The sequence below is a fragment of the Cupressus sempervirens genome, chromosome 10 (genome assembly GCF_028749045.1).
Source record: "Cupressus sempervirens isolate cs-2001-9-10 chromosome 10, ASM2874904v1, whole genome shotgun sequence".
NCBI classification, from domain to species: Eukaryota; Viridiplantae; Streptophyta; class Pinopsida; order Cupressales; family Cupressaceae; genus Cupressus; species Cupressus sempervirens.
Window position 1 is genome coordinate 982,696,298 of NC_143127.1, and position 16,115 is coordinate 982,712,412.

Sequence of the window (16,115 nt, forward strand, 5' to 3'; positions counted from 1 at the left end):
AGATGTTCTTAGTAGTTGGAAGAACATCTTTTAGGGTTCAACACATAAATCCCAAACTAGTTCTTCACGTATATGTCTTCCACCACATCAACTTGTACATTATTTGCAAGTTCCATTTTTGCAGATCATTTCCAGTAACAAACAATTGCTTGCCTTTTCCCTTTTACATCTTCCTTCGGTGAACCACAAGTTTGCTTTCTATGCTAATCTCTAACCCTTTCAGAATCCTTCAACTCAACTCACCTACCAAAAATTAGTTTCCTCTTACCAAGTTATGCATTCTACAAAGGAACCAAGGCAAACTCCTTGCCAACCTTGTCAATAGTAAACACATTCTTGACACAATCATGCACTGCTATGCAATCATACTGCCAAGGCCTACCAAGCAATATGTGACAACTACTTATGTTTGTAGTATCACCTAATACTTGATCAATATACTACCTAATCTAAAAAAATTAATAAGAAATTGTTCCCTCGCATCCAATGCATGTTCGTCTTGCAACCAATTGATCTTATAAGGACAAGGATGTCTCACTCTCTTCAAACCAAGTTTCTGAACCATATCTTTAGTAGCTAGGTTATTAGTACTACCACCATCTATAATCACATTCTAGCATTTACCTCCAGACTTGCAACAAGTCCTGAACAAAGTCCTCCTTTGACAAGGTTATAATACCTTCTTATTGAGCAATACTCACTAAATTAACAAGTTTCCCCTCTCCACCTCAGGCTCATTCATTGGGTGATCAACCTCATTCACCACAACAACTCTTCTATCATCAACCTTTCCATGAGTACTGAGACATTCAAAAGATCTATGTCCTTCACCATATCTAAAACAAGTACCTTTAAATGAACCTCTACCTATTCTCTTCCTATGTTCAATAGGTTTTGGTTCATCCTCAACCACTAACTTATCTTTCATAAAGTGTTCCTTCTTTTCCTCGCCTCAGGATAATCCTTGATGTCTTCTCTTCAACTTATCTTCTGCCTTCAGAGTATATTGATAAGCATCCTCAACTGAATCAATCTTCAACATACCAATCTCATCCTAAATATTGAATCTCAAACCATTGATATATCTAACCAGCTTTTCCTTATAAAGTTCTCTATGTCTAGACTAAATAGTTAACTTGTAGAACTCCTCATTATAATCCTTCGTAGACATATCCTTCTGTTTCAGATTTTGCAACCTCTTAAATAATTGAAGTTGGTAATCAACAGGAATAAACTTAGCCTTCAATTTTATCACCATCAATATCCATCCAGTGATCTTAATTTCACCTTTTTTCTCTATATCTCTTTTCAATTCTTTCCACCATAAAGCAACATGTCATCTCAACTTAGTTTGTGGCAACCTCACTCTGAGAAAATTTCCAGTATCCTCTAACTCAAAGTACTCTCCCAAATCACCAATCTAATTAATTAGGTCTTTAGGATTCAAAGTTCTTGAGAAATTAGAAATATCCATCTTATGCTTCAACTTCAAGCAAGATCTAGATCTATCCAACTGACCAGTTCTATCTTCCATAGTTCCCTCCATGTGACCAGTTCTATCTTCTCCACTAGATCCAATAGCCTCAAAGTCTTAAACAAATTCCTCATAACCATATCCATTACCCACATTTGTAGGTACACTAGCTATAGCTCACACGATCTCAACAATCATATAATTCTTCATAAATTTTATCTTATATCTGAAACTTGCTTTAACCTTCTCTAAAATCTTAGTCTACACAACATGATAAAGATTTGCAATCACTCTATAGTCTAATCTTCTCGGAGGCATCTTGCAAAATCTTCAAAAACCAAAAGCCACAAAACATCAACCACAACAAATCTCGCTCCGATACCACTTAATGTTGTGCAAGGCAGGTGAATCCCCAAAGGAGATGACCTAGCCCCCAACAAGCAACCACACAATGGAATATAAACAATAACACATGGATTTAGATCTAGAACAATGCCAATTCTCATAATAGAATCATAAAATTTACATCCAACATGCCTAGCTGTATCCACAACATGACAAAGATTTGCAATCACCCTAAGGTCTAATCTTCTTAGAGGCATCTTGCAAAATCTTCAAAAACCAAAAGCCACAAAACATCAACCACAACAAACCTCACTCTGATACCACTTAATGCAGTGCAAGGTAGGTGAATCCCCAAAGGAGATGACCTAGCCCCTAGCAAGCAACCACACAATGGAATATAAATATAACACATGGATTTAGATCTAGAACAATGCCAATTCTGATAATAGAATCATAAAATTTACATCCAACATGCTTGGTTGTAAGGCCTTTCAGGTTATGGCCAAATACATCAATAATTAAAATAATAGTTATGCAAGACCTCACAAGATCCAACTCTTAGCTAGCCCATACCTTCAACCTGGTGGAAACCCTAAGAAGAATCTAAACTTGTGCTGGCAAGCCATCAAGCAACCTCCTTATTTTTCCAAGCCCATATTCAGCTACCAACTCTGCTCCTTTCAACTACTTTGTCTTCTCCATGTCAAACCAAATGACTCAAGACATTAGTAGACCTTCTACTTATACTAAACCAAACTACAAGTCAACCTACAAGTTACATTAAATAAAAACTCTCATTAAATACACGCTTAAGCCACAAGTCAGTCTGACAGACTAAATTAAATACATACTTAGGACAACCCCCAAGTTTACAATGCATAACTAACTGATATGACAAAATAAATATATGTGCCCTTGGGCATAGTTCCATGTGCCATCCAATAATCCAAATCCAACAACACATAAGCCAACTCCCACAGATCAAAGCTTACATAAACAATCTCCAAATTATGCCACTAAATTAGGAACATGTTGCCAACAACCAATAAAAATGCTCTAACTCCAAGACGATCGCTCCAATCATTTTGCGCACATAGGACAAGGTCCACCAATAGGTCTCAAACATATCCCCAACCATGCGAACCATAAGTCCACAAATCCAAGCTTGATGCTCCTATAAACATGATTGCTGACTATCCTAGGATGCTCCTACATCATAATCAATCCATAGGATGTCAAGGAAGTCCATAATCAATAATATCATTTTTGCATCTCAATGAAATTATTTTGCCAATCTCTCATGGAAGTTATCTCGGTCTTTCATTTGATCCTATGGGTATTGTAGAGTCACCTAAAACTCTAAAAAAGATCTTATTTTCAGTACTCTTGTTTATTTATTTTGTAAAAGGACCTGTGCAACAATAAAAAAATTATGTGACTAAAGTTTCTCCATGTCATTTTCTATAAGGTCTAGCAAAAAAGAATTGACATGTTAAAGTGTTTATCACATGTGATGTTAATGGATTTAGGTATAAATTTAATCTTATGAATCATAATTAACACTTGAAAGATAACAAAAATAATAAGTGTAGTAGTACTAATGTAGGGTATATGGAAAGGAAGTTTACAATTTAAACACATTATAATTGAATATTTATTTAATTAAGCTTGTTTTTGCCTATTACAATTATTAAGATGTACCAAAGCAACACTTCTTACTTCTTATTTTATGTATTAATACAATGTAAATTATATATTAAAGTATTTAAGAATGTATTATTACAAGTCTACGCATGTTTTTCAACAAGTGCCACATAGTGACTTGTATTTGCGGCAAGTTAACTAGAGCAATACAATAAATTTAATTATTATTAAAAAAACCAAAGTAATGGTAATCTTTAATATAATATAATTAGTATTTTAATATTTTTCATAAAATTCTAATTTTGAATTTAGAAAGATTAAAAAAATTCTCAGTCTATATTTCAAAATTATTTCATAGTTAATACTTTTAAAATAACATATTTTTTTTAATATGAAAAATATTTAACATAAAATATAACTTCTAAGTTACTATATAAATGTAATGTTACTATAATTTAATTGTATTTATTGTATTAATTTTTAGTTATATATATATATATATATATATATATATATATATATATATATATATATATATATATATATATATATATATATATATATATATATATATATATATGTTTGCATGCCAGAATATCTCCTCACAAATTATAGCTTGATTGTATTTATTGTATTAATATTTATTTATTTTATTTACACACATATAAACTATAACTTAATTATATTTATTGTTAGCTTTTGTTATTATTTAATATGTTTCATAATGCTCATACATTCAAAATATTTGAGCCAATCAAATTGAAATAAAATAATTTCATTGATTTTAGAAATTAAAAATTGCATATATACACATTACAAAAATGAAAAATCAACACAATAAAAATAAAAATATGATTGAAATACAAATGATTGATCAACACTTAAGAAGTAGTTAAGTAGAAGTGATTGCAATAGTATATTAGAATCTATCTTGTAAGATTTAAGTTAATTGTCTTCTTAAGTTAAATAATTTTTTTTCAAAATTAACCTCTTACTCTTTGATATATTATTATATTTGCTGTAGGCAATATGCTATTGCAATAGTTTTACTTAAATTGTGATTAATTTTATTTACTTCAACCAATTACATTTCAGTATTTTTATTTTGAACTTCGTTATAAAATTTTTCTAATGTATATATTAGAGAATTTTAATTTTCAAAATCCGTAAAATTATTTTACTTCACTTTTTGGCTCATACCTTTGGGGTGTTATTGGGCGGATTTCCAGGAAGCATACCCATATTATGTGGCGATATTTTCGATAAAAATATATGAAATGAAATAGATCAAACATATTTTAATACATTTTAAAAATACTAATACTTTAAATGCTAACAATTTATAAAAAATAGAATCATTAATTTAAAAAATTATAAATTGAATAAAATTATAATTAAATTATATTATACATTATCATTACCAATCAATTAATAATTAATCTATTATCTAATTAAAACTATTATAACTTGACCGCAAATACAAGCCACTATGTGGCACTTGTTTGAATATATTTTCTTATAGACTAACCATTACACCTTATTAGAATGTGATTAGAAGATTTAAAAAATGTACTGCATACTTATAACCATCCACTATTTATACATAATATAGATTTTTTTAACATTTTAATGTTATTAAAAATGATAATATAGAAATTTAAGAAAAATTAAAAAATATAACACACTACTTAAAGGAAAATATAAATTTTAGAAAAATATAAATTTAATTAGTTCTTTAAATGTAGAAACCCATTATGAAGAAATATATAGATATAATTTATTTATTTTTGAATAAAAGAAATCACCTAATTTCAAACCACTTAAAAGAAAATATAAACTTAATTTGTTCTTCAATGTCTCTAGAGAGACCATCATAAAAAAAATATAGACATAATTTATTTATTTATTTCTTTTTAAAGAAGAAATCACCTGAATTAAATTTTTCCTATTTCTAGAAACCAAACCAGGAATATACATGTTGAATTATATTAAAACAATCTGGATGTGTAATTTTGAAGCTATCCTTTTTTCGATCACGAGTGCGGGAAATCATGCACGAACCGTAGGATTCGCTCCAGGGTTTCCCACGAAACCGCGGGCTGGCATGACCAAATTCACCTCAACTTCGCCCACCATCTTGTTTGTTAGACTTCAACCACCATCTTGAGTGTTCTTCTAACGTTAACGCCACTGCCGTCCTTCTTAAATTAGCGGCGACAATGGCGGTAAAGCCGATGCTTTGATTGGACAAGGCCGGCATTTGGCGTGATGTCATCGGGGTCATTTAGAAGGAAGAATATAACAATGGATTATCTGGAAATGTAAGCCTAGGACTAGGATTGTGATTACGGCGGAGAGCTAGATACGAGACCTGCGAGCAGCGAATAGGAAGCATCTTTTTGTCGGAACAAAAGTCGCATTAATTTCTGTCTGCAGTCATGAAACTTCACCAGAATTTCAGGAATTTTAGCTGGGTTTTGAGATGAAATAGGTAGAGCGGGGATTTGAGAGTGGAGTGGGTTCGAACATGGTACCTGTGAAAAGCATGACCTGGTCGAGAGTGCTGAAATCGGCGCAAGCTGTGACCGCGCACAGTTTGTTGCTGTGCTTCACAATTCTGCTGACATTGAAGCTGGATAAGCATCTCAAGCGCTCTTGGTGGTCAGTTGTTTTCTTAAACCCTTCAACTTGTCATATATAAGTTTTCAAGGTGTAGATATATCATTTTAAAGGGCGTGTTTGCAAAGAATTTGATATTGTTGGAAGAGCAATCCACGCCCGGTACAGAAAGGGGTCTGTTATTTGAAGGTCCCTGGTTTGACTCCCAGCTGCCCCGTGGAAAACAACCAAGGGTGCATGGAAAAAATAATAGTAGTTAACAGCAAACGATTATGCCGCTTTGCAAATTTGTTTTATTGTCTTCAATTCTGAAGGAATTTTCAATATTGGCTGCTTCGAATTGTTCAGATCTTATAATTATTTATAATGAGGGTCTTTTCCGAATGGTTTCATCGCAGCTTATAGCTGTGCTGTATTTATTTTGGCTCAGCAAATCGTAGGCGAGGGTAAAACTTGGACCGACCGTTAAGATTTGTAATGGCTACCAAACCTTGAATATAACCTTGTGACAACTACTCCATAAGTTTTGAGATTCTTATTGCACCGAGGGTGTTTGCAGCCTGGGTTACGGACACCAATTGATGCCGTTTTACATGTTTTTTCCATTGACTTGAATTCTTAGAAACGTTTTCAACACATGCTGGTTCGAATTGTTCAGATCTTATAATTATTTAGAGTGAAGTGCCTCATTTTGAATGGTTTAATTGGAGCCTCTAGCTGTATTTTGTTTTCATACTCGGAAAAAAAAGGTTTGGACCGAATAATTGAGAGCTCTAATGTCTACTAAACCTTCAATATAACCATGTGACTTGTGCATGACAAGCTGGTTACATATTCACTTGAATTATGAGGTCGTTATTGAAACAAGGGAGTTTTGAGCCGGGGTCACAGCCTGTTAAATGCCTCATTGTCATTGCATGATAGTCCTTTGGACTCTAAAAGCAGCTTGGCTTTAAGACCATGCCCACTCCGGTGTGGGTCGGATGGTAAGGAAGCGTGTGTTCCATGTAGGAATTACACGTGCAAATCTTTATTTTGATAGGATAAGCTTCATGGATTTGAAGACCATGTGTACTCCTGTGTTGGCCCGTTGACAATGAATCTGGGCAGCCCATGTAACCTGAATATCTCTCTAAAGAAAAGATCTGCCACCTGTGCTGCTGTGTAAGTGGACGGAATAGCAAAGAAGTGAGCAAACTTCGTCAAGCAGTCCACCACCACATAGATGCAATCCCTTCCTTGCACTCGCGGTAAACCAGTGATGAAGTCCATCAAAATATTTTCCCATTTCCTATCAAGAATGGGTAAGGGCTGTAATAAACCTGCAGGAAATGTGTGCTCTCCCTTATTCTGTTGACAAACCACACACTCCCTGACATACCTCTGAACATCATCCTTGAGCCCTTTCCATGAAAATCGCTCTCGGATCTGCCTGTAGGTCTTGAAGACCCCCGGATGTCCAGCTGTGGGTGCATCATGAAATGCCTTCAGTATCGCCTCTCTCAAATGTGATGACAGAATCAAATAAACCCTGTCCTGAACTCTGATCAACCCATCTATCACCTCATAGCGATCATCCTGTATGGTACCTGAAATCAATCTAGAAGCCCAAGCATCTCCGACATACTCTGCTATAATCCGATCTCTCCAATCTCCTGAAATCTCTGCTAGAGCACATAAGTGAGGTCTCCGAGATAAGGCATCAGCCACCACATTTTTCTTACCTTTGACAAACTCTATGTCAAAGTCATAAGCCTGCAATTTAGTCACCCATTTTTGTTGCCGGTCGTTAAGATCACGCTGGCTCATGAAGTATTTAATATTGTTGTGATCAATCTTGATCACAAAACGTCCACCTACCAAATATGATCGAAATTTGGCCAATGCATGCATTATGGCCAACATCTCCCGGTCATAGATAGAATAACTTTTCTCAACTCCCCGAAGCTTCCTACTCTCGAATGCAATGGGATGCTTCTCCTGCATCAATATTGCTCCAATCCCATCACCTGATGCATCACAATGAAGCTCAAAAGGCTTCGTGAAATCCGGTAGAGCTAGAACTGGACATGAAGACATTACCTGCTTGAAATGCTCAAAACACCTCTGTGCTGCCCCTGTCCACACGAAGGCTCCTTTCCTGGTAAGATCTGTCAAGGGTGTAGCAATCTGTGAGAATCCCTTAACAAACCTCCTATAAAAACCACATAAACCAAAGAATCCCTTAAGCTGTGTAAGGTTTGTGGGAGTAGGCCACTCTACAATAGCTCTAATCTTTTTGGGATCAACCCGAACGCCATTTGCACTAATGATATGCCCAAGGTAAAGGAGCTCAGTCATGCCAAACTCACATTTAGATTCCTTGGCATACAATGACTCTCTCTCCAGAATAGATAACACCTCCTCCAGATGATGTAAGTGCTCCTCCCAGGTCTTACTGAAGACCAAGATGTCATCAAAGAAGATCAAGACAAATCTCCTCAGCTGCTTCCTGAATACCTGGTTCATACAACTTTGAAATGTAGCAGGTGCATTGGTTAGACCAAATGGCATAACCATGAACTCAAAGTGGCCATAGTGACATCGGAAGGCTGTTTTCTCAATGTCCTTTGCTCTCATCCTAATCTGATGGTATCTGGATCGCAAATCAATTTTGGTGAAGAAGCATGCCCCATGCAACTCATCAATCAGCTCATCAATCCTAGGAATGGGATACCTGTTTTTAATTGTTTTCTTATTCAGTGCCCTGTAATCGATGCACATGCGCATCATCCCATCCTTCTTCTTTACCAATACTACTGCTGAAGCAAAGGGGCTCTTACTGAGCCTGATATGCCCCATCTCCAACAAATCCTTAATCGCCTTCTCTATCTCATCCTTGTGTTTCTTAGGATGACGATAGGGAGTAATCATAACTGGTTTGGCTCCCTCCTCGAGCTCAATAACATGTTCCATCCCTCTGTCAGGAGGAACCCCATGAGGAATATCGCTAAATACTTTAGCGTGTCTATCAAGTATCTTCTGGATATCTGGTGGATGACTCTTTTCTTGTGGCTCTGGTGAAGTTGGCATAATGTAGCACTCTGCCGCCCACTCTATGTCATCATGACGAAAAAGTCTGCATTCTCCTCAAGGACATTGCTCTACAAGCTCCATCTGAAAGTCCTCTAAGTACCACAGTTCTGCCCTCATGCTGGAATCTCATCTCCAATTTCGCTAGATTGAGTGTGAACTCAACTAGTGAAGCCATTCATGTCATGCCGAGGATGACATCATAATCTCCCACGTCCACAACATAGAACTCATCCTCCAACTCGTAGCCATCTCCAAACCTGATGCGAAGATTAGATATCTTCCGAGTGCATAATAACTTATCACCGTTAGCCACCATGACTCTAAAGCCATCATGCTCCTCTCTCTGTAACCCTCTCCTGGCTACCAACTGTGCATCTATGAAGTTATGTGTAGCCCCAGTGTCAATAAGAGATATCACTTTTTGCCCCTGGATAGTACCCCTGACCTTAAATGTGATTGCCTTTTGGGCCCCTGTCAAGCGTGCCAACGATCTATCATCCTTAGGAATGTTGCTCTCCTCTATAGTGTTACCCTCATCTGAATCGGAGTACTGATCCACCCCTTCTGACTCTGACTCTTCTGCTGAAAAATACTCCATTTGATTTGCCTTAGCCTTGAGAGAACATTTATGAGATAAGTCCCAAGGCTCTCTACAATGGAAGCACAGCTTCTTCTTTCGAAGTTCATTCAAGGTTTCATTGTCTAGTCCTTTTGATCCTTCTTTGGGTTTGCTATACTCTTTCTGAAACGGTTTTTTGTCTTTGTCCTTGCGGTAGGAAGAATCTGTCGAATGGTTTTTTCCTTTGTATACCGAAGGGGCTAAATCTCGTGCCTTTTTAGTTGCTTCAGCTAAGGTGAGTGGATCATGTCCCTTCACCCAACCTTGTAATGGATCAGCAAGACCATCACAAAATAACACCACCAATCTCCTAGGAGAGATATCAGTAACAAGTACAGACAAGCGTTGAAACTCGGCAATGTAAGTATCCACAGAACCTGACTGTTTTAACTGTGCTAGCTCCTTGAAATGTAACTCGGGATCCTTAGTGTCAAATCTCTCAATCAATGTTTCGGTGAATTCCTCATAGCATGTAATCTGATTATGCCCCAAAGTCACCATGCCATGATGCCACCATTCATGTGCAACGCCATTCATGTGCAACGCCATCCAAGTGCATAGCCGCATACTTGATAGCCTCCTCCTCAGGCATAGGATTTAGCTGCAAGTATGTATCTACCTTCTGCACCCAAGCTCGTGTAGTCATTTTCCTTGAAGCATCATAATAAGGTAAAGAAAGTTTTACAACTTTCTTCCTTAGCTCAAAGTTTTGATTCCTCCCTCTTGCTTTAGGCATGTGTCTCATCCTCAAGTCCATATAATCTCTAAGAGAAATATCCGCCTGAAACTCCGGTCCACTAGCCTCCCAGTCCCTCCTGAACTGATCCTGTAACTCGGTAATCTGTGGTTTATTTACTGGTTGAACCGGATCTCTGGGTGGGAAAGTGGGTAGAAGAGGTCTCGAGCTCGCAGTTCGTGCTGGGCGTGCAACGTGTCTAAAGTTATCAGCCTCATTCCCATTGTTGCCGTGTCCATTATTACCATTAATGTTATTCTCAGGACCATTGTTGTTGCCTTGGCCTCCATGGTTATTGTTTCCCCTGTTGTTATTGTTTCCCTCGTTGTTATTGTTTCTGTTGTTTGCATCACCTGGATTAATATTGACACCCATCTGTCTAGCCATGAGTTGCAACATCATGTCCATTCGCCTATTCTGCTCCTGCTGCATACGCTGCCCCTGCTCTAATGTATCCAGTAACTGTCTGAACAGTACCTCTCCCTGATCTGGACCAGCATTTCCGCCTCCGCCTAATCCTGTATTCCTGTCATCTCGATCACCCATATTATTGTCCTGATCAAAGAATATCTCCTCTGTGTCTGTATGGTTGGATTCAATGTCCACCTACACGGACGTACTAGACTGTTTGCTTTGCAAGTCTGAAATCCTATTTTGTCTTGCTCTGGTATCGCGGAAATTATAAGACCCCTGTCGCATGCTCAAACATAAATGCTTAGCCTGTGTTTTTTACTTATTTCTGATTTTAGTGTTTTGACATTTCATCAAACACTTTTTCCCTCTATCCGGCTGTTCCAATTTCCCTATAAGACCTCCACAGGATGGCAGGACTTATAGCTCTGATACCACTGTAATGGGCACCCCTGGATGTCCCAAAAAAACTAAACCAAATTGCTGAAAGGAATTATGTCAAACAGTTTGCATTCAACTTCTTATTTCTCTGTATAATGTTTTAAACCCCGTATAACTCCAGAAATCAAACATTTATTTGTTTGTTGTGTTTGTGCATGGAATTGGTATCATACAACATAAACAAAAAAGAAACTACAATAATATGCAAAAGTGGAAATGAGCTACAGCCAAATAAATGTTATTTTCAGAATTCATAAAACCAAATACATGGCAGATTTATCAACTCACTAATTACTTCAGCAGTATTGACATAATACTCCAGCCCATGCTTTTGAACTTGCTGCTACAATACGTTGTCCTTCAATCAGTCCACTACCTTCATAATACCATTCCCTCGAAGCGACATAAGCGTCGGACAAGTAGTGAAGAAGATATGAGCAAAATACCAAATCTGCCTGTAGTCGGAAATGCAACTAAACTGCCTGATAATGAAGCCAATAACAAAGAATTCCAAAGGCCAAACCCCAAGGGAATGACGTCTAGAATGTTACAACAGAGGATAGACGTCCTCAAATGCCAAGAATGGAACTGCAACTCACACACCAATTTCTTCTCATATTCAACCTGCCTAATGAAGCCACAAATGCTTCCTTTTATTCTATTTCCAAGGGTCCGCTCAACTCATATGGGCAATGTGGGATAAAAGATGTGTAATATATAAAACATATATTAAAATACCCCTTATGTCTCCCTTGGGTACACATCACCATAAAATAAATATTAAAGTAACACTTCAATATTTTACAATTAAATTAGACGTTACTTTAATAAAACTTCAGGCATTAAAATGTATTAGCAATCGGACTCCGAATAATGCGAGTGATAGCTCATCGGAAATCTCTCACCGAGGAGTATCGAATCCAATCACCAAAATTGACCTGCACTGTGTCCTGCCGACTTACTAAAAATAGTAAGTATGCCTGAAACTGAGTAAATCAACTTCGTTTTGGCCCAAACTGGAAATGACTAGGCCAAAACACTTCAGGGTCCCATTAAACCCTTCGTTAGCCCTCAGGACCATGTAGAACAAGGCTAACGCACACACACTTGGTCAACTGCTAAAATGGGGACATTACAGTGCACATCATATTGGAGGCATTAGTTTAAAGCTAGTGGGGGATAGCATATTTACGTCTTGTTTGAACAACACAAAAAGTAGACTAAAAGTCAAACTCCTGTCCTGTTTCCATAAGTGGTGTCTCGCATACCCATGGCCTAAAATAACTGTGTTAGTCTGTTAGCCCATAGAGGCAGCTCAAAATTTCCTTAGCTATGCTCACTTAGCACCATGCATTTATAAGACAAAGTATTTTAAATAGGCTGCTCAGAAAAGATCTGTAAAAGTCAGCTCTTTTACAATATTGAATTACACAATTGTTAAATGAGAATTTGAGCCAAGTTAATGGAATTTTTGCCAATTTTAATTTATCCTTTATTGTGCCAGATTTTGTACAGGGAAGGCACTTGCGTTTGCTTTCATTTGCTTTTTGCATATATGAGTAATTTATATTAAGGGGCCCTCACTTTGTTAGAAAAATGTTCAATAGTTATTGCGAGAACTAGTCAATATACATTATGTCAAGTAATTGCATGTTAGTTTACCTGTAAAAACTTCAAAAAGTGATGTGAAGTCAAATAACTAGAATGAAAATGGAATGCTTATTTAGGCAATGTTTCCTAGAAGCAGAAAAAACTTGAGTCTCAGCAATTCTTCTTCTAGTAGGATGTCAGGAGTTTAGAATATGTGGCAGTGCATTGAGCATTTATGCTTACACATCAAGCCATTATATTGTTCTTTTTCATATATGTTGTACTTAATGTATCCAGGGGTTTGCTGCTTGTGAGGATGCCCCTTTTTGCATTTCCTGAGCACCTGTATTAATATTTGTTAGTTTTCTTGTGGTATACCACACTGAACTTTGGAATACGTTTCTGTGGGAGATCTTTTTCATAGGTGAGAGGGGTGGGCTACCACTCCCATTGCTACAGCAACATGAAATACAAAAATTTCTGAGACTACATTTGGAATCTCCTCCTGAAAGCTTGGAGTGAAGAGAGTTTAGGAAGGATGATTTTAGAGGGTGGGGAAGGGTTACATGTAAAAATCTACCAGGAAAGCTTTTGTCATATGGTAGTCTATTTTCTTGAAATTGTCTTTCCCATAATTTAGAATAGCCGGAATGCTATTCATTTAAGTACTATGTGTCTAAAATTTTGACACCAGTATTTGCTGAAGGAACATTGCTGCATTGTGAAGGTATGTATTGCTTGAAATTCTCTTGGGGTAGTATCCAAAGGTTGCTAGCAATTGCTAGTCCCTTGAATTTGGCAGGAGGAGGATGTGAATAACTTGGGAGCTGTAGAACCCTGAGAGACCACATGGTGATTGCCTCCAAAGTTAAATAGCCAAACACTACTATTCTGGATATTTGTAAGAAGTAGGTTTTTACCCTGGTCCGTACATAGGCTGCAATATTTATTCCAAAACAATGAACTGTGGGCATTGTTGTTTTATACATTTGTCTATAAATATGCATGCACAAATCTGTATATACATACATATGTATAGATGTATATGTATGACTGTATTTAGATATGTATAGTCTGGGTTGATGAAATAAAGTCAAGATTTGAGCCTTCCATCCAAGTGACAGAGCTTACTTTCCTCCAGAAACAATTAATTCTCAGGAAGCGTTTATTATGCAGAGCTTATTTTGTTTCAATTTACACTGCATACTTCCAAGGAAAATTATTTCCTCTGGAAAAAGTGATTTCATCAATTATATTCTGTGTCACAGGGTTTGCAAGTTCGAAAATCACCGAACTTATATAAAATTAAAAAAATTCATTCAAGTTCATCTATAAATTCGTACGGCACAAAGTTTGTGTGCTTTTGTGTTCAGGATTCACAAAAAATCCATTGCTAGTTGCATCGATAAGTATATGAGCCCATTCGAGCAGAAATTGCTACGGAAACGAACAGGTTACGATTTAGTTTTACCTGGAACAATTCTAAATAGGTTACACGAGAGCTAATTTTTGGGCAGCCAGAAAATAGTGAGGGCGAAAATGAAGTATTCCACAAAAAAAATTCACACCCTGTACAAAAAAAATCGCTGTGCCATGAGCCTGAAAGGAAAACTCTGTCGCACACTACATATGTCTTCACTGAAAATCTGTCTAAACTTAGCCACCAATAAAAACTTTAACATGCAATTGATAGATTAACTTTGACTACATTTATATAACATTAGTTTTAAATTAATTATTTTAATGTTGATTTAGTTTTAATAATTTTAATTAAATAAGTGACTTCTATTTATATTCATTTACAATTAATATTACTTTTATTTTGTTTTAATAAAAAATAAAACATTTGACTATTTAATTTTATAATATAATATAATTTTTTATTAGCATTTTAATTTTTTTTTACAACTTAAGTGATTTATTATTTATATATTGTTAAAAAATTATATATACATATATACATATAGCAAATTTATTGTCAATTTTTTTTTCTTGACAAACTTCATCCGAATTTCATTGTCACCGAACTCAAACTCGAACCTTGTGACTTAGATTATATTATTAGTTTGACATACTCATTATATTTAAATGCGTGTTGAATAATTTTTCGATGTTTCAATGAGACAATGCACAATATGAATACACATCAATCCGAGGATACAGAATTGCTGGAATGTCAAGCAAATTGATTTTGTCATACGAGTGTGATTATGCATGCTTCAAATTTGAAACTGTAATGTAAGGGAGCTTAGGCATGGAAAGAATAATGTTTGTTCTAGCACCAGTCCTACTGACATTCCTTATACATTTGCAGGTTTATTTTCCTGCCTATCTGGCTATTTCATATTGTTGTTGCTCGAGGCCGTTTTTCTCTTCCAGCACCATCGCCACCTCATGATAGACACGTAATTCTGATGCTTCTTAATCTTTTATTAAGTGTTATTTTAGAGGATTTAATTTTTAGTCTGAGCTTTATGTTTTTCAATGTTGAATAAAGGATGTGGGTCAATCTTTACAGTGAAGGGTATTCTAAGCTGTTTTTAATTGTTGACAATTTTACACAGCGTTCAATTGGGGTTTCTGCCCAAGGACAAAAAAAACTGCATACAACATCTAAATCAAACTCTGCCCAACCCCTCTCTATCACCACTACTGACTTCAACTCAACAACCTTGCTGCCTCCATGATTTTAAAAGTTGCCCATGGTTGATTCTCTTGAGCTTAACTGCCTGTTTCACAACACCACCAGCAATATGAGGCAAATTGAAAATACTTGTGGCTTCCAGTAAGTGCTTTACCACCATTTGGATTTCCATAGTGAAAGCTGTTAAATCTTTAATGTCCTTCTTTAGTTTTAAAAGGTTTCAAGCTTTATCCCATGGCTGATTCTCTTGATCTTAACTATCTGTTTCACAACACCACCAGCAATATGAGGCAACTTGAAAATACATGTGGCTTCCAGTAAGTGCTTTACCACCATTCAGATTTCCATGGTGAAAGCTGTTAAATCTTTAATGCCCTTGTTCAGTTTTAAAAGGTTTCAAGCTTTATCCCATGACTGATTCTCTTGAGCTTAACTCCCTGTTTCACAACACCACCAGCAATATGAGGCAAATTGAAAATTGTGATATTTCTATCAGGATTTAACTGTGTGATTTAGA

At 36.3% G+C, this 16,115-nt stretch overlaps 1 protein-coding gene across 1 annotated transcript in view; it reads left to right on the top strand.

Moving 5' to 3' along the window:
- Positions 1-5,461: 5,461 nt before the first annotated feature.
- Positions 5,462-16,115, top strand: part of LOC149537264 (uncharacterized) — a 114,098-nt gene continuing 103,444 nt past the window's right edge. Inside the window, exons 1-2 of the mRNA XM_089807602.1 lie at positions 5,462-6,124; positions 15,269-15,359. Coding sequence (XP_089663728.1) covers positions 5,991-6,124; positions 15,269-15,359 — 225 coding nt within the window. The 5' untranslated portion in view covers positions 5,462-5,990. The remainder of the gene's footprint in view (positions 6,125-15,268; positions 15,360-16,115) is intronic.